Source organism: Pristiophorus japonicus, chromosome 17, assembly GCF_044704955.1.
Source record: "Pristiophorus japonicus isolate sPriJap1 chromosome 17, sPriJap1.hap1, whole genome shotgun sequence".
NCBI lineage: Eukaryota > Metazoa > Chordata > Chondrichthyes > Pristiophoridae > Pristiophorus > Pristiophorus japonicus.
The window spans coordinates 90,352,582-90,374,525 of record NC_091993.1 but is presented as its reverse complement, the minus strand read 5'-3'; the positions used below and the strand labels follow the sequence as shown (position 1 = coordinate 90,374,525).

The 21,944-nt window shown below is 40.4% G+C and overlaps 1 protein-coding gene across 2 annotated transcripts in view; it reads right to left on the bottom strand.

The window, feature by feature from the left end:
* Positions 1–8,303: 8,303 nt before the first annotated feature.
* LOC139227850 (leucine-rich repeat-containing G-protein coupled receptor 6) overlaps positions 8,304–21,944 on the bottom strand; it is a 158,515-nt gene continuing 144,874 nt past the window's right edge. The window contains exons 11-17 of one of the 2 annotated variants that reach the window (XM_070858932.1): positions 20,684–20,749; positions 19,619–19,690; positions 17,512–17,583; positions 14,821–14,946; positions 11,820–11,980; positions 10,750–10,830; positions 8,304–10,370 (exon numbers count right to left, since the gene is read on the bottom strand). In XM_070858932.1, coding sequence (XP_070715033.1) covers positions 9,112–10,370; positions 10,750–10,830; positions 11,820–11,980; positions 14,821–14,946; positions 17,512–17,583; positions 19,619–19,690; positions 20,684–20,749 — 1,837 coding nt within the window. In that variant the 3' untranslated portion in view covers positions 8,304–9,111. The remainder of the gene's footprint in view (positions 10,371–10,749; positions 10,831–11,819; positions 11,981–14,820; positions 14,947–17,511; positions 17,584–19,618; positions 19,691–20,683; positions 20,750–21,944) is intronic. The other variant, XM_070858933.1, reaches the window with a different exon arrangement.

Genomic DNA, 21,944 nt, shown 5'->3' with positions numbered 1-21,944 from the left:
TTCAGACAGGAAACTTTATCAGTAAACAAAACTGGATAAAACTCAATTAAAACAAGCTGCCGTTTTCTTTTTGTTGTTTTAAATTTGAAGAGTAGAACGAATAGTGGTGTAATAATCACATGGTTCAGTTACAATACCAATAGTGATTAAATTAACCTGCAGACTTAAAAAAATTCTCCTGTTGCTTCCCTTTTTTTTAAATTTCTGGTTTTAATTGCCATAAATATGCAATGCGAAGTTTGTCCATTGAATATAAGTGGGGGTAAAATTTCAAACACAAACTGTGGATTAATCCAGAGTGTATGCCGCTTTGCAATTAGGTGGGTTGTGTTACACATTTGCGATTTGTGTTAATGTAACCCAATCCCAGGTTCAGATGGAGTGCAGGACACAGTTGTAGTAACTGAAGTGGTTTATTATCACATGAACACATGGCCTAGCAGGTAAATGTACTTTTCTTTTCTGATACATCATATTTACTCAGTTAGCAGTCAGCCCTTTTTACAATGCAACAGATGGCTTAACAGGATAATAGAAACACATTCTCGGAAAAGGCAAAGACGCCTTATACATCTGAGCAGAAACAGAAAGTTAAAGGAGAAATGTTCACTTGTTATTTCCCTCAGCGGGTTTTGTATGAAGACGCCTCTCAAGATTCTGAGAATCAGTTTTGGTAGAATGGTGGGTGGCCTTGCTTTAGGATAGCTAATGAAGGAAGAGCTCCATAGGCCTGCAATATTAAAGGGTGTTTAACATTCTCTATTCTCTGATGCATATAATATGCAACATCAAGCTCATCTTCTTAATAACAGACTTCCTTGGTAAAAAATCCTGTAAAAATCCAATCCTTTGTCACTCTCTTAACTTTCTGTCCCTTCTCAATGTCTTCCTCTTTCTTGCCAAGTGCTGTAATATATTCTTCCGCCTGAGGGCACTATATAATGTAATTATATTATGTAAGTTAGTATCATCCGATAGGCAACAAGAATGGCTGGTGCCTAAAGTGGAAATGTCACGGTGGGGCAGTAGGAGGGTGCCCTTCTGAAATTGGGTTGGTGGAGATTTTTGAGAATAGGTAAAGAGAGTTTACTTTGCATTTAACTCCTGCATTAACTGACCTAGGAGTGCTCAATGTAAACACTGGTTACAAATAAAAAAGGAACAATGGTCAATTTCTCAGCTCTGATATCCTTCACTTCTCCAAATCTTTAACTTGCTTCAGTTCGGCCAGCTCTTCATTCTCCAAGGGGGGGGGGGGGGTGGATTTTTCGGGGGCTCAACAGGAGTGTTTGGTGGCAGGCTGGGTGGGAAGTTTTTTTTTGACACGGGGTCGGGAACCTGCTACCATGCTACTTTCCCAGGTGTCGGGTCTGTCAGGGCTGAACAGACTTGACACGCAGCAGCAGGGGAGGCAATTTAGGTCATTATTTCCTTGCTAACAGCCCTTTAAAAACAGTATTTTGAGATCACCTTTACATTTTACTAGATTGTCCATGGGGTATACGCTGCTTGGTGATCACATCAGTCAAGGACGTCGGGAGTTGTGTGACCATGAATTCATTTCTTTATTGCAAATGTGTTATAAAAGCTCCCATCTCACAGCTGTTCACTTTCCAAAACCAAAAGCTGTTGCTTACTGCATTTGGAAGGCAGATTGAGCTTTATGCAGGTTTCAAGTGTTTGGAGTAAACTCTCTATCCAGTGTCACCTCATTGGAACAACCACTCTCACCATTGACAGATCGCTTCTGACATCTCAAGTTCACCTGCCATCTATTACATTAGCATCGGTGCCCCTGAAACTGTCTCACCTTGGTCCTCAGAATCCCACTATGATCATCCCCAAGACCAGCAGCACCAACAACACCAACTTTTTCCACAATCAACTGATGCTGCACAGGACACAGGGCATTAGCATCCGACCAAATTGCTGTCCGGGATGGCCTCACCATGACCAGATTTACTACACTTGATGCTGTACACCCTGACTGCTAAATGATGTGCCAGGTTGGCACCATCCCACACCAACACCATAAAGCATCCCATCAATGCCCAAGCCATACAGTTCACATGCATCAGCATTTCAGGAGGGTATTGTTATGACTCACCATTCACTGTAACTCACTAAACCACTTCCAAAGGTGTACACAAATCTGTCCAAGAATGCAAAGTGTTGAAAGTAAAGATTTCAATGTTTGACAGAACATTAACAGAAACTTTACATGAACATTGGCTAAAAAACCCAAGTGGCTACCCTTGTGTATTGTTAGTTGGTATGATTGGACTAGGATGAGGACGAATGTGAAGGGTGGCTAGTGAGATGAGGAAGTGATAATGTAGTTAGAGAGAAATGGGTGGAGGTGCAAGGTAAGTTGGTGTGAGTAAAGATAACCAGGAGTAGTGTAGGGAAAGCAGAGTGATTGGGATGTGCTGAATGGCACAGCAAGATGAGGTTGAGTGTGACTTCGCAGTAATGTTTCGTGATCCACTGAGATCATTGAAAGGTTTGCGCCACTGCAGCCTGGTCCTCCTGACGATATCCCTGCTTGTGTTCTCTTGTGCAATGAGCAACTAGGCTGCGTTGATCTCCTGGGGAGGTCTCTTCCGCCCATTGGAAGGGAAGAGAACCTTCCTGCGTGCTGTGACTCCCTCCATAAGCATCTGGAGGGAGTCCTGGGAGAACATGGGTGCAGCCTTGTGCAGTGTGTGTCAGTGTTCGCAGAACCTCAATGCTATAGAACACTGGCAGCACAACTGTCAAACGAAATTTGGACAGGGCCCCTTTAAAGAAATCGGCTGATAACGCGTCATCAAATGATGTCATCAGACCCGCTTCCTTCAGTTGGCCAGTAAACGCACTGGGCGGGCTTAACAAGCCCAATCACGGTAAAATAATTTCACATAACGGGCTGAAGCCAGCATCGAGGCTGGGACCCCGGCTGCACCAGAGCCGCTGAGGTTGGGGAAATCGCGGCCCAAGACTGGGCCAAGAAGGGATGGAGTATAAAAGCAGTGAAGTCTTGCTACAGCTATATTAGGCATTGGTGAGGCCACACCTAGAATACTACATGCAGTTTTGGTTTCCATATTTACAAAAGGATATACTTGCTTTGGAGGCAGTTCAGAGAAGGTTCACTAGGTTGGTTCTGGGGATGAGGGGGTTGACTTATGACGAAAGGTTGAGTAGGTTGGGCCTCTACTCATTGGAATTCAGAAGAATAAGAGGTGATCTTATCGAAAAGTGTCAGATTATGAGGGGGCTTGACAAGATGGATGCAGAGAGGATATTTCTACTGATGGGGAGACTAGAACTAGAGGGCATGATCTTAGAATAAGGGGCCGCCCATTTAAAACAGAGATGAGGAGAAATTTCTTCTCTCAGAGGGTTGTTAATCTGTGGAATTCGCTGCCTCAGAGAGCTGTGAAAGCTGGGACATTGAATACATTTAAGACAGAAATAGACAGTTTCTTAAACGATAAGGGGTTATGGGGAGCGGGCAGGGAAGTGGAGCTGAGTCCATGATCAGATCAGCCATGTTCTTATTAAACGGCAGAGCAGTCTCGAGGGGCCGTATTGCCTACTTTTGCTCCTATTTCTTATGTTCTTATGTTTAAGACTGGATTTGCACCGTGGGTTAGAACCCAGTCCTTTCACATCTGGGGTCACGAATCAAATCCACTCCCAAACTGATAGATGAAAGCTCTTCTCCCTTTGCCTACTATAAAGGTTTTAGATGAAATATTTTGGCAATCACAACCCAGTTATCACTGGGCGTGGGTCTGCAGCACAAAACTGGTCTGTGTTTGACACCAAATTGTCATCCTTACACAGAGGCTACAAGATTGGCAAGTAAGAGTTGCAGCAAATATAATATTGGTACAATAAACAGTGCACTTCTATCATTTCTATTATGGTGCATTATTGGGAGTTTTGTTCCATAGGGGAGTAATTCTTTGAGTAAGTGCTGTTGACTGGGAATCTTGCCTCAGAGCACCACATATTGCAGGCATGATTTTGCAACCATTCTGCACTTGATCTGAAAAGGCTTGTCGCTGAGTGGGAGAAGATTCCACTCTCCCAGTGCTGACGATCCCTTGCTTTCAAAATATAGGCTTAATGACTGATGGAACAAAGAAATAGGCTATTCAGTTCCCAATTTCAGATATATTGTGGTAGGTAGGCACTGAGTAGAGACCATGTTTTCCATTTATGAAAGGGGACTCATCCTTGGGAACGTCCCAGTGTCTGCTAGTGCGTGGTTCAGTTTAGCATGGTAAAGACCAGGGAGTAAGATGGCCATCTGATTTTTGTACCCAGTCAATGGTTTCCTCAGAAGACAAGAGGCAAAAAAATGGGAAAGAAATAATGAAAGATTATCTTTAAGCCATTGGATTGGAATAAACTGCAGACATACTGATTGATTAGTATAGGACATAGGTTTGCATCAAGAGCATCCTTGAGATCTTAAATATTTGAGAATTATTAAGTTCATAGAAGTATTGGTGAAATAAGGCAGCGTCGTGCCACATTGCAACGTGAAGACACCAAATTAAGTCTAGGCACCTGCCCACCGTAAAGGGAGAGAAGCAAGGGAATCTACAGTGGTTCATCGCTGAATTGTTTTCATCGGCCTATTTACAGCCAGCTCCAAATGAAACGAATGGAAACTTGTCAGCAAATTGTTCACCCACTCACTTAGCTGCAGTCGTGCGGTCAAGAAAAGAAAATTGAAATATCACACCCACATTACTCATTTCCTGTGGAAGATGTGGCGCTGGACTTTTGGTAATTATAAAGTATGCACATTGTGCAGTTGACCTTTATAGGAAATGTATGGTCTAGTGAGACAGCAGCTGACAGAAGAAATTGAACTCTGCGCAATAGATGTTGCACATATGTAAAGAAGTTTTTCAAAAACAAAACCACATTGGCACTGTCGTGGGTGGACCCTCCATTAGCCTTCTTTATTAATAATACATGTTTTGGCATGCTTGTCACTAATTTGTGGCATGTTTAAAATGGATATATTGGCTCAATCCTTGTAGAAAATCTGGAACTCTGATCTGTCATTTGGAAAAAATACAAGAGACATTCAAAACCACAACTGTCTTTTTCTGTCCATTTCCAAGATGCTTAGTTAAGGTCAGATCTAGGGAGCCTCCTACCCACAATTGGGACTAAATGTCAAGCTAAAAGTTCAACCACTTGGATTATTCTTTTACTCATCAATTTTCTGCTGACGGTAGGCCAATTTTCAATTTATTGGCCAATGGTTCCATGGACACTGGTTACCTTCTGGTACCTCCTCCAAGTGGTTGTTATTCAATTGTGGGGCTGGACTGTGAATGGCAATAGGCTATTTTACTGTGGCAGGCATTGCAATTGAATTCGATTCTGTCCTCATTGGACATCTACATACATAGACACCTGCAGCAGGAATTTGTGGATAGTGATCAGGAGCCAGAACCCTGACCGATTCACCCCCCTCACCCTTCCAGGAGTAATTAAGGTCAATCGAGAGTCTCTGCCATTGCCTTGTTGAAATGAGCTAAGTTAGCGCAAACCAGGGATCAAACCTGGATCCTTCCTAGCATGTACGGCTTGGCTACCCATTGGAGAAACTTGCAGAGCCACGAGGGGAGCCCAAAGTGTTCACATTTGTATTATCTTTCCCATTTTGTCCTGCCCACCAGTTCACATTTTCACACAGTTGGGATTGTGCCAATAACCATTATTACCAGTGTGAGCTCCACACAAGGGATGCTTTTGCTGTGGGATCAAGTACACTACATCTTCTGTTCCCATGCCAAGGTGAGATGCTTCACTGTAATAAGGCATCTCACTTAGCAACATAGCTGAGTACTGACAATCTCATCACAACCGGACCTGATGGATTCCAGTGTCAGGCAGCAATGGGAGCCAAACTCATCACCAGAGCAGCAGGAAGTAAGTCATTACGGGATGTGACTCAGACAGTAAACAGTTCAATGTTTTTAATTGTTGCTACTTATTATACCAATGCAGGGAGAGATATTTTTGAACAGTTATCGAATCAGTGAAATTTCAGCACAGTGGTTAACTATTCAGCTCACCATGCCTGTCACAACGCTAGATCCGCCTCATAGCCATCTACTCTAATTCCATTTCCCATATCTGGTAATATTTTGACCTTCAATTATATTTATTTTATCCCCTCTTAAATGCCATGATGATGAAATTATAGGGGCCTCTGAAACCAATCCCATGCTGCCAGCAAACAGCCATCATCATCATCATAGGCAGTCCCTCAAAATCGAGGAAGACTTGCTTCCACTCTAAAAGCGAACAGCCACATGCAAAGGGAGTCACAAATAGGTCTATAACACCACAGAGCCAAGTGTCTGATCCAAGCTCCCTTACGGTGTGGCTCCCCGCTAGAAGCACATGACCAGTGAAATTATCAGTACATGTGTAATACAATTGCTCAGTGAAATAGTGCAATTAGTTGGTATCTCTCTGATATCTAGTGGTTACCAATAATTCATTTTTAATATGTTTTTTCTGAGTTGTGTATACTTTTAAAAGGGCTTAATGAGATTAATATGTAGCTTGGCAGAAAATACTGGGACACATGCCTCATTGGAGGTCTTTAGAACAGATGTACTTTTAAATGAGTTTCATTGCACACAGAAATTAAGGAACTCTGCCTTTTTTCTCTTTCAGAGGACTGGTCATTGACATGTCCCTTTTGAAAGGAGAAACCAGTCATTTTATCAATATATAGGCCTCCTTAGCGCCTTCCGTTACCGCCTCCGAGGGGCGATAACGGGGCGCTAACATCTTACCGACTAGGCACGGAGAGATTAACGACTCCTGCTAAATTGGACGAGAGGTTTGCGGCGGCGGAAACACATTGAGCCCGATCTCCTGCGCTCGGAGATCGTGACGTCATTGTCCTGTGCAACGCCGCAGAGCCGAACTTCGGTTCTGTCGGTATTGCCGAGCGACAACACCGACAGCTGCAGGAGGCGCTGTTCGGGAGGCCGGGTGCTTCGGGAGCGCAAGTTAAAGGGGATGTTGCCGAGGTAAGTAGGAACATTTTAAAAATGGTTATTTAGAATTTTTTCCATTTCTTCTCGGCCACAATCGATCAGCCCGGCACTCTGCTGGAGTGCATGGGGTTGATCGGGCTGGATCACAGCTGCTGTCGGGGACCAGCACACTAGTCCCAATGGAGAGCCTGCAGCGATGGCCCTTCCCTTTAAGGGAGAGAAGGAGCCTCGGATCGCGGTAGCACTGTACCGGACATTGTGCAGCACTGCACCACTACCGCTCCGCCTGTGTCCTTTAGTGCTCCACAATGAAAGTGGAGCACTTGATTTAACACTGCACTTCCTTCCTGGAGCGCTAACACTGGATTTACGGAAAGCCGAGAATCATTAGCACTTGGCGCTAAATTTTCCATCTTTCAAAAGTTAACGCCCCAAACAGGGCGTTCCCGAATTTCTCCCCCATAAACTCTGACACAGTTAACCCACTAACACTGCATTTCCCTTACAGATAAACACTATGGTGATTGTGTGTTATTTTAAAAATAGATTACCGAGTGGGTTGGTAATATGACTGCCCTGGCATACTATTTATATTATATGCAGGAGTGTACGGCAAGGAACATTTATATGAGACAAACACTGATGCATTATTACTTAAACTCAAGAAAACTGGTTAGGTTTTAGTAATATGCCTTTCGGTTGCTTTTATCAAGATTCAATTTAATTATTATCAAGAATCGATCAATTGATCATTCGTTAAGATGTTTTTTTTTGTTTTCAGCCAGCAACAACAAGCATTATCTGGTGACCAAAGAAAATTAACAGTTTCTCCTAATGTATTGATAGATTTGACCAGATAACAGGAAAGATCCTGAGTAACATAATACTAATATAAAATCAATCATTGTATTAAGAGACCAGCATTGCTGTTTGTTAAAACTTTATTTTATCTACAAGTACTTTAAAGGTAGATAACATGTTGCTCCATTTAAGCCTTGTTGTTGCTTGCCTTAATAATTTCTAGAATTAAACAAAAAATTAATAAAAATGAAAATCAGAAATAAAAATAGAAGAGAGATCACTGAATACATTAATGCATGACAAAGCAGGTATATGAAAAGAATGATTTACTTTGACATAAATTTGCTAAGTTTAGTCTCTTAAAAACAGAGTACAGTACATAAAATATGTACATCCAAATAACTTTCTATATTTTTACAACTAAGCAGTTTTAAACAGTTCTTATAAAAAGTAACATTTTTGTCAGTAAAGGGATATATAGTGTACTAGTAAGAGGTAGTTTTACTATACATCGTCTGTTCTGTTGTCCAATTGTACAAAAAAGTAGGATTTATAGGGTCTCTATGCAGAAAGTTTCTATTGTAATAAATATATTTCTATTGTTCATTTAACATTCACTTCTACAAAGATATCAAAATATTTAAAAAATCAGCATTTTAAAGCCATCATGTACTCATGCTTTCCTATCTGTATATGATAATATGTGAGATGAACAATTCAACTATTTCCCCTCTGCTGGAGTAATTTGTCACATCTACCAAAAGACTTAATATTGTAAAAATATAGTGAAGAGTATATATGGCATTATATTGTCATATAACTCAGCAAGCTGCCAATGAATTCCATCCATGCTTTCAACACAGTATACATTTACATTGGATCATTAGGAGTCCCATGATTCAAGTGTTAATGGATTTTCCCTTTAATCAAATCAACACTGTGAAAGAAACTATTTCTTAACATTGTACAATGACTTTTATAAGCCTATAAAATAATTGGTTCATTGGTTTTTGGGCTCATATGTGCACTTGCAGCTTTGCTATTCACACACTTACCAGCCAAAAACCAGCTGAAAACCATCTCATATCTGTAACTTACCCCTGACCATCCATTATTTTACTTAAATTTATGGCAGTGCTCTTTGCTGATTGAACAGCTTCTCATAGGTGTTCCCAATACTGTAATCCCGTTTAATCATCCGGTGTTATCTCATCCAGGTTTTCGTATTAGGTGATTCCCAGGGGATTGTGCCTCTCTTGGGATTACGCAGTTCAGACATTTATACATGAGATGTGAAGGAAGGTCCTTTGGTTGGATAGAAGCTGATTTGAATGTTGTTATGAGCTTGCTCTGTGATCTCTGAAGTGATCAAGAGCTCCTCATCAGTGAGGCAGGATTGTCGTGTTGAGTAACTTTCCTCCTTGCTAGTGCCTTTCCTCTGTTGACATGGAATTAGAGTTACAGGAGGAAACGGATAGGCCCCCATCATCTGACGATGACTTGATAGAACTCCAAGGCTATCGGTTGAATCAAGAATGATTTCATTATCTGCAAAGGTCATCAATGCTAGGGTGGAATCACATGACTGTTTGTCTATGTCTTCTGAAGTGAGGGAATCTATGCTGGCTTGTTTTGATCGACACCTTTTCTGCCATTTGTACTCACGGAACATGCGAAGATCCTCTTTGAAATGTGGGTTGAATAACAGATAAAGCAAAGGGTTGAGGCAAGCAGGCAGTGGGAGAACCACCAGCAGGATTGATTTAATTACTTCTGGGCTGATTAAGAAAAGATTGAGCAGGGAAGAAAATGTAAGAAAGGCCACGGGACAATATAGGATACAGTTGGTGAAGATCAGCCAAGCTACATGCTTAATCATGGCGCAATCCCAGATGCTGTCAAATTCTCCTTTCATTAGGTCACAGTAAAGTTTGGTGTAGGTCCCAGTTATAACAAGGAAGCAAAAGGTATTCATCATGATTAGAGCCACCATGAAGCCCAGAGTAGAAGGTTTTCCATCGGGGATAGGTGATGGGAGGCAAAGCGGTGAAGTCCCAAATTCTCCAACTGAGCACAGAGGCAGTGCGGCTGCACTGAATGATAGCACCATGCAGCAAAAGGCAGCTATTTTCACACTACTGAAAGATGGTGATTTCCCATATGCTCGGACACAAGACACAGAAATACTGCACTGGACAGCAGCAAGAGTCAGGAACAATATAGATGCTTCCGAGGCAAATACGGATACAAATCCAGTGATTCTGCAGCCCAAGCCAGTTTCCCATTTTGCACCATGCTTTGCAAATTGCCCAAAAGTCATTGCATCAACAATTGCTAAGGTGCCGCTGTACAACCCTGTCAACATATTGGCTCCTGCTATTAGACCAATAACAAATTTCACTGGAGATAGATAGCTGGGTGATGCAAATATAGTTGCGATGACTAGTCCATTGCATACCACCGAAATAAGAACTATGCCCCAAACTCCAAGGCGTATTATCCAGCTTTCAAAAAGATATTCACATGGATTAAATGGACCTGCAATGATTTTAACAATGTCAGGTTAGAAATACAGAAATATGAATGCAAATCTATCCAATTCATTTTACTCAGACTTTGTTACATCATTTTGGCTGACATGTAGTATCAGCTTTTTAAATTACATTTATAGCATAAAGTTACACATATTTGATAGTTTCAGCTAGAAACTAATCATGGTGCAATCCCAGATGCTGTCAAATTCTCCTTTCACTTGGTCACAGTAATGTTTGGTGTCAGTTATAACAAGGAAGCAAAGGATATTAACCATGATTAGAGCCAGCATGAATATAATAAATGAATAGTTTTGATAATTTTGTGAATATGATACATTTATTAAATTTGCTTTTAATGTCTATGGAGCATTTTGGTGACTCACCTGGGGCAGGTGTGCACTGAATACTGGGATGCAGTTTGGGATCTTCCACATCTAACTGGAAGTCGTCCATATCCAAGTAATCTGTATATTTTAATTAAAAAAGATAGTACTGATGTGTGAATATCTGTGAGAATTTCAGTAATGCCATCAAAAACATGAACACACCATTCATTTTGTGGCATTGCATTGTTTGAGTACGATATCTTCATAACTGAAAATATATTCAGCTTTCCAAAAAAAATGTGTTTCCCAAAAATGAAGCACTCTTTTAATGTGTAAAGCCGCATATTATGAATGTGATTTTTGATCATAAAGGACGAATTTATGATTATGAAACTCCGAGCGAGGATTGGAACTCACAGGGAGTATAGCTCAGGAAATCACGGGGGTGCATTGCAGGGGGTGGGGTTGTGGAGGAGAGTAGGGATGGAGTGTGATGGCTGGGAAATACCTGGAAAAGAGTCAAAGACTTGCTGTAGTGACAGGATGTAAACCCTGATGCTGCTTAAAGGGGCAATGGCAGCATTGGAGCAATGATTCAATGTGGATAAGAATAATAGCAGCTAGATCGAAGTAGCAAACTTCAAGGAGCTGGACCTGCATGTTTTCTTAATGGAACTACAATGCAGGAAGGATGGAGTTTGGGCTGGAATCCTGCCAAGAATGTGGTACTCATATTATGGAGGGAAGCGGTCATGACGGTTAAGTGTCACCAACTTAAACTCCGCGAAGGTGGAGTGGGATGTGTTTGGGCAAGCCATGCAGGTAATTTGCCCCTCTTTTCTACAGGCTTAACTTAAGTCAGCTACAATTTTGGTTTAAAGCAACATTTCTGGGCCAGCAACTTTTGCCCTCATCACCCTTTCATTTGCATATATGCACCACTTTGGGGCAAGCACATCTTCTATCAACAACCACTTGTATTTTAGGGAGGGTGTAACTCTGACTTACACTCAAATTGGGGTCCCTTCCACTAGATCTACACCAGTTTCCCCCCCCCCCCTCCCCCCAAAAATCTATTTCATGCCCTGAATGCATTCCATACAGTAGAATGTTAATAATATACTTACAGTTGCTATCTGGCTGGACAGGAAATACTCCCATGGTTCTTTTCTGGACATCTTCATCATCACTGACAATAGCCTCTGCATCCCACAGGTTAGACTGTTTGTAATTATTTTTGCAGGATCCATATGCACAGCACTGATAGGCATATGGCATTTCTAGGACTCTGGATACAAGATACAAACTTTACAATTAATTTACAAGTGCTAAGCACTATCAAGTCTAAGTGCACACATTACGACTGCATAGTAACAATATCATCAGGGTCAGTGAAACTGTTCAGAATTCTTTCAGGGATAGCAGTGGGATACTACATTCTTTTTCTTGTATGATGTAAAACTGGGAACTGTATTTATCTTGTCCTGTTTTCCTACAGGCAAAGATGCTGTTGCATACTTAAATTGCTTTATGAATGGTTCTTCCTGTGAGGTTTTGGGACACCAGTGATAGGTGGGGGTACCACGGGGGAATGGCCATAAATTGACAGGTGACAGGACAATTTTACCCCCCCAACCGATTGTCAAAAATATAATGGGCAATAATGTCTTTGAGAAAACACAGATAGTTTGGAACTCCTCATCAGTTGGGACAAGGATACTTGTACTGTTCTGACAGATATTTCAAATAGCTTTATGGCAACACTGCTGAGTTACCATCAAGCAACACTGGTCAGGTGCCTGTGCAAGGAAAATATGTTTTGAGTTTTTTTTGTCCAATAGGTGCCATAACAGGAGCATGAGGGAGGCAACTGCAGTGAGGATAGATATCTGTTTGCATAGTTGTATCCTAGAGTGTGGTTTAAGGACCACACTTTGTTGCGTATTTCTAAATAGCATTAATGATATGGCATAGGAATAACACAATTTGCTGAATTTGAACAATCTTCCTCACAGTGTTACAAAGTAATCTTTTATTCAACTGTGTGAGCAAATATGTATCACAGCACATCATCATCATCACTGGCAGTCCCTTGTATCGAGGATGATTTGCTTCCACACCAAAAAGGGATGAGTTCACAGGTGTTTCAATGAATGACCTAATATTCCAGGTACCGAACTACATGTTGAAGGGTGGAAGATGCCTGTGTGTAGATTTTTTTAATGTGTGGTGGCCGTTGCACACCAGCCACCACACGAGCTTGACAGAGCTAGGTCTTGGTCCAGTGTCAAGGTTTAACCTCTAATTGGTATTTTTAACGAAATTTGCAAATACATTCAAAATGTTTACGATGCTGCTACATATAGTGACCAGAGCCAATTTTTCCTTGTGAATTAATCCATTGTTGTAAAATGGTGTCCCTTTAAATTTATGCCACTTCTGCAGATGGACTACACACAATATAAACTTCCACATGGATAAAAGGAAGATGATTGGTATTTTATTCTGCAACAAAGTATCAAAATTTAAAGCTCCAGAAAGGAAGCTTTCTGAATAAACTGGTCGGGGCCTTCAAAATTCAAAATTCGTGCCAAATACAGCACATGCCACATAAGCAAGATGCCCATCTTATAGGGATTCACTGGGAACTGATTTTCCCACAATGATTTCCCCTGGACTGATCTGCTGGTTTAACAGGACAGTCATTGATGTCTCTTGTGTGCTTTGGTGGGATGTATAGTAGCCGAAGGGATTGATTAGATTGTCAAGTTGCTATGTGTTGTAGCAAACTTCTAACCAATCCTTCTAATGAACAGAGATTTTTTGTGGTTTTAACTTTTTTAGGCCATGTATCTACATTTTAAATTTTTAATTTCCCTTTCATTTAATTTTAAATCAATATAGTAATGCTTTGTAAATATGCCAAATTTTTCATTAAAATCATCGACAGGAGGAATTTTACTCCCTTTATCTCTTCAGTTGGACTTCTTATCCATGCACTTGATGTATAATCACGTGGTCAATGAATCTGTTTTCTCCGTCAAAAGCATTTTCAGTGAACAACCACAGGACAAGTGCAAGTGGAATGACTTGTTGAAGTCAAATGAACATCGAACTGTGCAATTCTCACTCAGTGAGCAAGTTATACTAGAGCAATTCTTTCCCTGCAATGGTCTGCACTTTCTTGTTTCAAATTAAAACGAAGGAATAGGATTAAGTACCACAAATTGTTTGGTCAAATTCTCTGATTGGTTCAAAATGGATCTCTTATATAAAGTTTTATAAAGTTTAAATTTGTTATTCCTTAACATTTTCAATGTAGAAATCCTGAGGTTGCATTTCTGTATCAATGCTGACACTTGCAAATTCATTGTGGGAAAATCAGTTCCCAGTGAATCCCTATAAGATGGGCATCTTGCTTATGTGGCATGTGCTGTATTTGGCACGAATTTTGAATTTTGAAGGCCCCGACCAGTTTATTCAGAAAGCTTCCTTTCTGGAGCTTTAAATTTTGATACTTTGTTGCAGAATAAAATACCAATCATCTTCCTTTTATCCATGTGGAAGTTTATATTGTGTGTAGTCCATCTGCAGAAGTGGCATAAATTTAAAGGGACACCATTTTACAACAATGGATTAATTCACAAGGAAAAATTGGCTCTGGTCACTATATGTAGCAGCATCGTAAACATTTTGAATGTATTTGCAAGAATTTCAGATGATTAACAGGATTGTCATTGCTTTTATTACTACTTGCACACTCATGCTCCAATTAAGAGGACAGGAAATTCTGGTCACCATATGTAATGACATCATAAATACATGCATGAAGGTTTCCTCTAATTGGTATTTTTAACGAAATTTGCAAATACATTCAAAATATTTACGATGCTGCTACATATAGTGACCAGAGCCAATTTTTCCTTGTGAATTCATCCATTGTTGTAAAATGGTGTCCCTTTAAATTTATGCCACTTCTGCAGATGGACTACACACAATATAAACTTCCACATGGATAAAAGGAAGATGATTGGTATTTTATTCTGCAACAAAGTATCAAAATTTAAAGCTCCAGAAATGAAGCTTTCTGAATAAACTGGTTGCGTTTCAATAAATCCTTTTGCCTACCTTAGCTTGGGAAAGTTATCTTCTGAATAGGACTCAGATAGCGCCATATTTCCCTTCAGCTTTAGATGTGTCAATCCACTTAGACCATTCAGAGGGAGGGAAGAAAGTTGGTTGAAGGTCAAGTCCCTGCCAAATATTGGATATGTTAATGATTTGCAATGAATATGTATTCAAATAGCGCATGAGGTCTTTATTTATTCACATTCTTTTGGATTTGTACATATAATTTCTTTTCATTGCATAGGTGGCACCCCTGAATGCTGGCTCTGGTGTTGAGACCCATCTAAATAAAATAAAAATCTCTCCACTTCTGAAGTCAAAGTACTCCTGGCACCACCAGTCCCACCACTGTTCCTTGCTGTGGGTGGGGCTGATCGTTCAGTTTATCCATATGCGTAAAAGTCAGTAATCAACAGTCAAGTAAGTGGTGAGGGGGCGGGAATCGTGAATAGGGGAGGGAGGAGGAATCCTGGGGCATGGGAGACCCAAGATTTCATTGTGGGACCCAGAAGAGGACGCGGGGCTCACAAGGGAATCTAACAAACATTTGGCCCTCCTGTCCCACTATCCAGCTTCCGGCAGGTTTGGCCTGGTGGAAAAACCCTCACTGTTTCCCCGTTCAGGCCACCAGTTAAAATCGCAGATCAGGCTCCGGTGATGTAATTGGGGCCTGGTCTGCATATTTAAAGAGGACCCCGCCAGCTTGGGGCGGGTGTCCTTGCCGCCTGCAAAATTAAAATTGCAGATGGTCAGATCGGGACAGGAAAGGAGTGGGTAGATCCATCACTTCATATTAACCGTAAAAATTCGGGGACATGAAATTTAATCCAGGCCCCACAAAATCTTCTAGCCAGTTGCCGGCTCATCTGTGCCCCTTCTGCAATTGCCTCGCCCCTCCACACCCCCTCCTGCCACCTTAACATCGGTATCCCAGTGCAACTTCATGGAGGAGCTGCCATATTCCTTGCCCCCTCCAATGGGTGAGCTGTCTGCGAGTAATTGTTCAGCTTGCTGACATTAAACTAATGAGGTCGGCTCTCAAAATAGCTCCGCGTCTCACCAAGGATGTCAGGTGGGCAACGCATTTGCCCCACTGACCGTCTGCCCAAAGTCTGCCTGATTTCAAAATCGCTCCCATATGCGTCTTTTATGCCTCCATATGTGGATGATATCAACAGTATGGGAAGCAGAGAGCTACTGTAGTATGCAGAACAAGCAACAATAAAGTCCTAGTTACCCTGGGGTATGTCATATGAGACCCTTTGAACAATATCTGATTAGAAATAAATGAATTTTAAAATTACATCCTTCAAAAAGCTATATATGAATATCTGGATACATTAAAATGTGGGAAAGTGCTGCACATGGCCTGGATGTTAATGTTTTATGAGAGAGACCTGTATTTGATTAAATATTTGTTATTACTTCTAACTGGATGCAGGTTGTATAATTTTAAAATTGAGTAGATACTCTGTGGTCAAATCATAGAAAACTATTCCGAGAAATATGTTGAATGCCTGCACCAGTGATTATATATTTAGAGTACATAGTCATAAACTGTATAATTACCATTACTATGGTTGTGATAAAACGCAATCAATGTTTCTGATTACCTACAGATCTTTGGCCTTTGGTTGAAATAATTCTTACTTTCACCTCTCCTTTAAAATATACACTAACTGTATGAATTACATTCTGAAATGTGTAAAAGTGTAGCTGCTTTTTCTAAATGTTTGGAGCTTTTCTACTGACCCTGTTTCAAAACAAAAAAAGTTTTCGATAATCTTGAAATGATTCATTTGGTTCTCAAATTCATCGCCTGCCCGGAGTTCCAATGCCACAGATGGAAGCGTTATATAAAGAAAGACTTGCATTGATATAGTGCCTTTCATGACCACCGGATGTCTAAAAGCACTTTACAGCAAATGAAGTACTTTTTTGGAATGTAGTCACTGTTGTAAAATGGAAAATGCAGCAGCCAATTTGCATACAGCAAGCTCCCACAAACAGCAATGTGATAATGACCAGATAATCTGAATTTGTTATGTGATTGATATTGGCCAGGATAAATATTGGCCAGGACACCGGGGATAACTCCCCTGCTCTTCTTCGAAATAGTACCATGGGCTATTTTACGTCTATCTGAAAGCGCAGACGGGGCCTTGGTTTAACATCTCATCTGAACGACGGCACCTCCGATAGTGCAGCACTCCCTCAGCACTGTACTGGAGTGTCAGTTTAGATTTATGTGCTCAAGTCCGTGGAGTGGGACTTGAATCCACAACCTTCTGCAGGAACACTAGTATCAGGGAAACCCAAAGCCATGGGGATAGCGCAAGCAATGTATTGAGTCTATCAAAGAAACAGTGGATGGAAGGCACTTGATACTCCAGATTGTACAAGGGAGAGAAAAATGGTGAAAGGCTAGTGTGAGGTGTCAGCTGCAGCGGACTGAAACCAAAGCTTGACAAGAAATTATATTAATGAGGCATCATATGCTATATTATATTAACAGCATAATGACAAATATTTCACCACATTGCAATTTCATTTTAGGTAAATGGTTGTCCATGACAATTTAAAATTAATATTGAACTTTAAACAGTTATCTTATGATTGTAAAGTAAATATGTCTTATTACTAGGAGTATAACTGCTTACTTTATAAGCAACAGAAAATGAAAATACTTACAATTTTGTTAAAGAACGTAATGAGGCAAAGGCATCAAGATGAATGAATGCTATTTTATTCCAACTAAGGTCACTGGAGTGAAAAATAAATAATGTTATTAGATAAGTTTCAATTTATAATTTGAAATGCTATATTTTCAACACTAGTCACATTACACAAAGTATGAACTAAATAACTTTTTTGTGCAGAATAATAAGGTGCAGACTGTACCAAATCAAAATTTTACATTCTAGTGTCAAGAATTTGTCGAATTTTACCCTTAATATAAGTTTGATCATCACCCACTCCTGAGGTGGCCTTAAGCAAAATTCTACACAGCGGAGGCCAAAGAACGTGAGGATTGGTGGGTGAGAAAAAAATGCTTGTGCTCCCGCATGGGTGTAACAAACACAAATTCAGCGTAAGCCATGAAGTATTTTGGTGGACTTGCCCATCATTGCACATACTGAAAACATATGACTTTTATATAACATGTAAGAGCAGGCCTAATCCTTTTTAATTGATTGCAACCCGATAATGATTTTCACCCTATCAATGTAACCTTCTATTCCTTTCTCCCTCATTTACTTATCTGGCTTCCTCTAAAATGCACCTAAGCTATTCGCCTCAACTACTTGACATGATAGAAAGTTCCACATACTCACCGTTCTCTGAGTAAAGAAGTTTATCCTGAATTTCCTATTGGATCTGTTAGTGACTATCTCATATTTACGGGCCCTAGTTTTAGACTCCCCAACAAGTGGTGGCTGACTGATCATCAGAGTTAACAGGGTGGTGAGACTAGCAAGCTTATTTTTAGACACTTATTGCCCTGCTAACAGCAATTTTCCCAAGTGAAAATTGGCCACAGTGACTGTTCTTCTGTTCACTTTGGTTTTAAAATTGGTCTGAACTTGCGACCTGCTGCAATAACTGTTGAAGTAGCAGAATGATAAGCTGCGAGTCTCTCCATCATGCAGTATTCAGGCATCTTTACTAGGAGCATGTATGGCAAGAGCACACTCTACTCATATGTGGCTTTCAAGAACCAAAATTATCTCCATTCCGTTTGCAGTCCTTACACATAATGCACAAAAAATCAAAGGTAAGCAAAATTTGAATTTGTTACTTGTAAGTCAACAATTTAACATTCCGACGAAAGGTTATCGACCTGAAACATTAACTCCATTTCTCTCTCCATAGATGCTGCCTGACCTGCTGAGTATTTCCAGCATTTTATGTTTTTATGTAACAATTTAACATTGTTCACCACTGAAAGCATTTTAGCCCATTTAAGAACATAAATGGTGTGAAATTCCTCTCTAAATGACAAAATTTGGAGAATTCCTGTTTTTCTTCATAACTAAGAAGTCATGGATGAAATTATGGGAAGGCGTAGGCTAGAAATACACGGTCTGAGAATATGATTTTGTTCTATTGCAGAGAAATAAACACCTCTCTAAGAAAAAAATGAATCCCATCATAATGTTGTCAGTATAAACTAGATTCTGTTATCTAAATAGACTTTGGACTAACATGAACTTCTCGGAATATATAAGGAACAGTTATGGAAACTCAGTTAAACAGTTTAATAGGGGTCGTTGATTTGTAACAGGAGATGCAGATGAGCTATTGTTTGCCAAGGGTTAATGTTTTGTAACTGAGGGTTACATCTGTGAGAAAAAGTCACTTTCCCACACAGCTTGTTGAATCAGGACAATGAATACAAAAGGAGCAAATGACTACGAACAAAGTTTATTTACTGCTGCAAGTTATGGTATTTCATGCTGGAGGCCGTTTTTTTTTTTGTCTTTTCCAATTGTTGATGGCCATTTATGCCAGAACATTGTAAAGGTAAGCTATAGTCTGCACAAAACTCAGAACTAAAGGCAAGAAGAGGAAGCAATTTCTTGTCGATGTTACCATTCCCCAATCATTTAAAACATCCGTTGTAACAGCAACTGATGCTACACCTACAAAGAGCATTCACAAGCATCTTATTTTATACGATGGCCTGTGCGATTGAGTTCCAGCCTGTTGCCTGGAATTGGGTTTCTGTCTTATCAGCAGAGCAGTAAAACTTCATTTGGGAAGACTGCTTCAGGAAAGAATGTGAAAACCTACTCACAGAGATCGCAGAGCCATTAGCTGTTGAAACGTGTCAGCTCTGATTTCAGTGATTCTATTGTGCTGTAGGCCACTGAAAAGACAAACAGTACAATGAGATCAAGGTTTCAAGACATCATTCTTGTTTCAGGGGACAGAAAAAAAATCAATCATTTTGGCATGAGAAAAGACAAAACATAACGGAAGTGGTTTGTATCAAATGTTAAAGAAGTGGCTTAACGTTAAACAGAAGATAATCTGCCATTATCTGATTTTTGAATTCAGTTTACCCCTCCGATTACCTCCTGAGGGCACCGACTTATATGGGGTATGGCTCCGTGGGTAACAGCCACCATCCGGTGCTGTGCCCAAGAGACATTTCTTTATATGTCATCAGGCTATTGGAATATGGGAGGCATCAGAGTCCAGCCTGATCCTGTCCTCTTCTGATCTTGGGACATTTCACTATGTTAATGGCGCTATATAACGACACAAGTTTTTGTAGTTGTTGATATCCAACTCATTTCCTTTCCAGCCGGGGTCACTAGATTATGATCAGGAGTGGCAAAACAGCCCGATTCCCTCTTCTCTAGACCAGCAGCACTGAGACCATTACGTTACCCTCATTGCTGCCCTGCCTGAGATCAATGGGGGTTGAACCTTCTGAGTCTGCATGGTGCCATTATCTGAGGTGTATTTTAATCGCCATGAAAGGAAACATATATTTTCTCAGATTATTAGTCACTTCAAATTGTTTAAAACGTGGAAAAGTTCCAACAGGAGCAGGTATTGGATCATGGAAGAATAAATGGTTAGGCCTTGAGCTGTTTCAGAAGGCCAACACAGAGTCTAAGCTACGTCTAGACAATCATTGTCCATCATTTCTCAGCTGCACCCAGCCACAGGATATATATGAGACAGAGGAAGGGAATAAACACTTGTAAAAATAATAAATTACAAGACAGGTAAAGGTGCGAAGGCAGTTAATTGTGAATAAACAGTGCTGCATTGTGAAATACAGCAAAAGTATGAAGATTTCAGGCTAGACTGTTGCAGGAAATTGTATTCACAGAAAATAAGAACTTACATTTCTTCAAGCTTCTGACAATTGTGGAAACTTGGTAATACATGAATTTGATTGTATGATAATTCCCTGTAAGCATAAAAACAATATTATTGTTTAGTTAGTTATGATTTGCAAATGATGCTGAACGTTTAGGTTACTGTGAATTTCAAAATTGTGTTGATCTTGGTATGTGTAAAAACTGGCAAAAAAAAGACTGGCTGTGCAACCAGATGATCATGCAACTTGCATAGGAGAGAGGGAGGGGTGATTTCCAGGGCCAGACACTACAACTAGGTGCAATATCTTGTCTATATTTGCAGGAAGCGACCTGTTTAAGATTCGTGTGGACAAATTTGAAATTTAAATGAAGTTCCTAAATGACAGGGCTCTCTTGGGGATTAGGGCATAACAACAACAATTTGTGTTTATATAGCGCCTTTAATGTAGTGCAACTTCCCAAGGTGCTTCACAGGAGTATTATGAGATAAAACATTTGACACCGCGCTGCATAAATAGAAATTAGCGCAGGTTACCAACAGCTTGGTAAAAGAGGTATGTTTTAAGGAGCGTCTTGGAGGAAAGAGAGGTAGAGAGGCGGGGAGGTTTAGGCAGGGAATTCCACAGCTTGGGGCCTAGGCAACAGAAGGCACCAATGATTGAGCAATTATAATCAGGGATGCTGAAGAAGACAGAACTAAAGGTTGGAAGTCTTCATTGCAGGCTACACCACTTAATTCAAAGTAGCGCAATTCAAATGATCTAATAATTTAATATATAATGCTACATTCCCATCAATGGAGGGCAATGGAAATGACAATCGGGCAGTTTCTATAATGGCCGGCTGATCCGCAACAGCAGTTTTACACTCAGGTGGCAAGTTGAAAATCTTCCACAATGAGCACTGGTTAGAGGAGTGATGTCAGAGTGGGAGAGGACGGAAGTTCTGAGTGCGGTATCTCAGGATTCAGTGGCCATGAACAATATGGTTTTTAATTTATATAAATGAGTTGGATCCAGAACCTCAATGCCAATTGGCCAAACTTACAGATGATGCCAAAATAGGAGGGGCAGTGGAACCAGAAGAGGCAGCTCAGAGATTCTGGAATGAGTTGAACAAGGCATGTAAGCAGGCAGAGCATTGGCAGATGGAAGTTATTGCAAATAAGTGTAAAGTTCTACACATAAGATGGAGAAATAGATCACACACATACTCCATGAATGGTGTTGAAATAGGGAAGGACAAGGCTGAAAGAGACCAAGGAGATTAGTAAAAATAATAGAA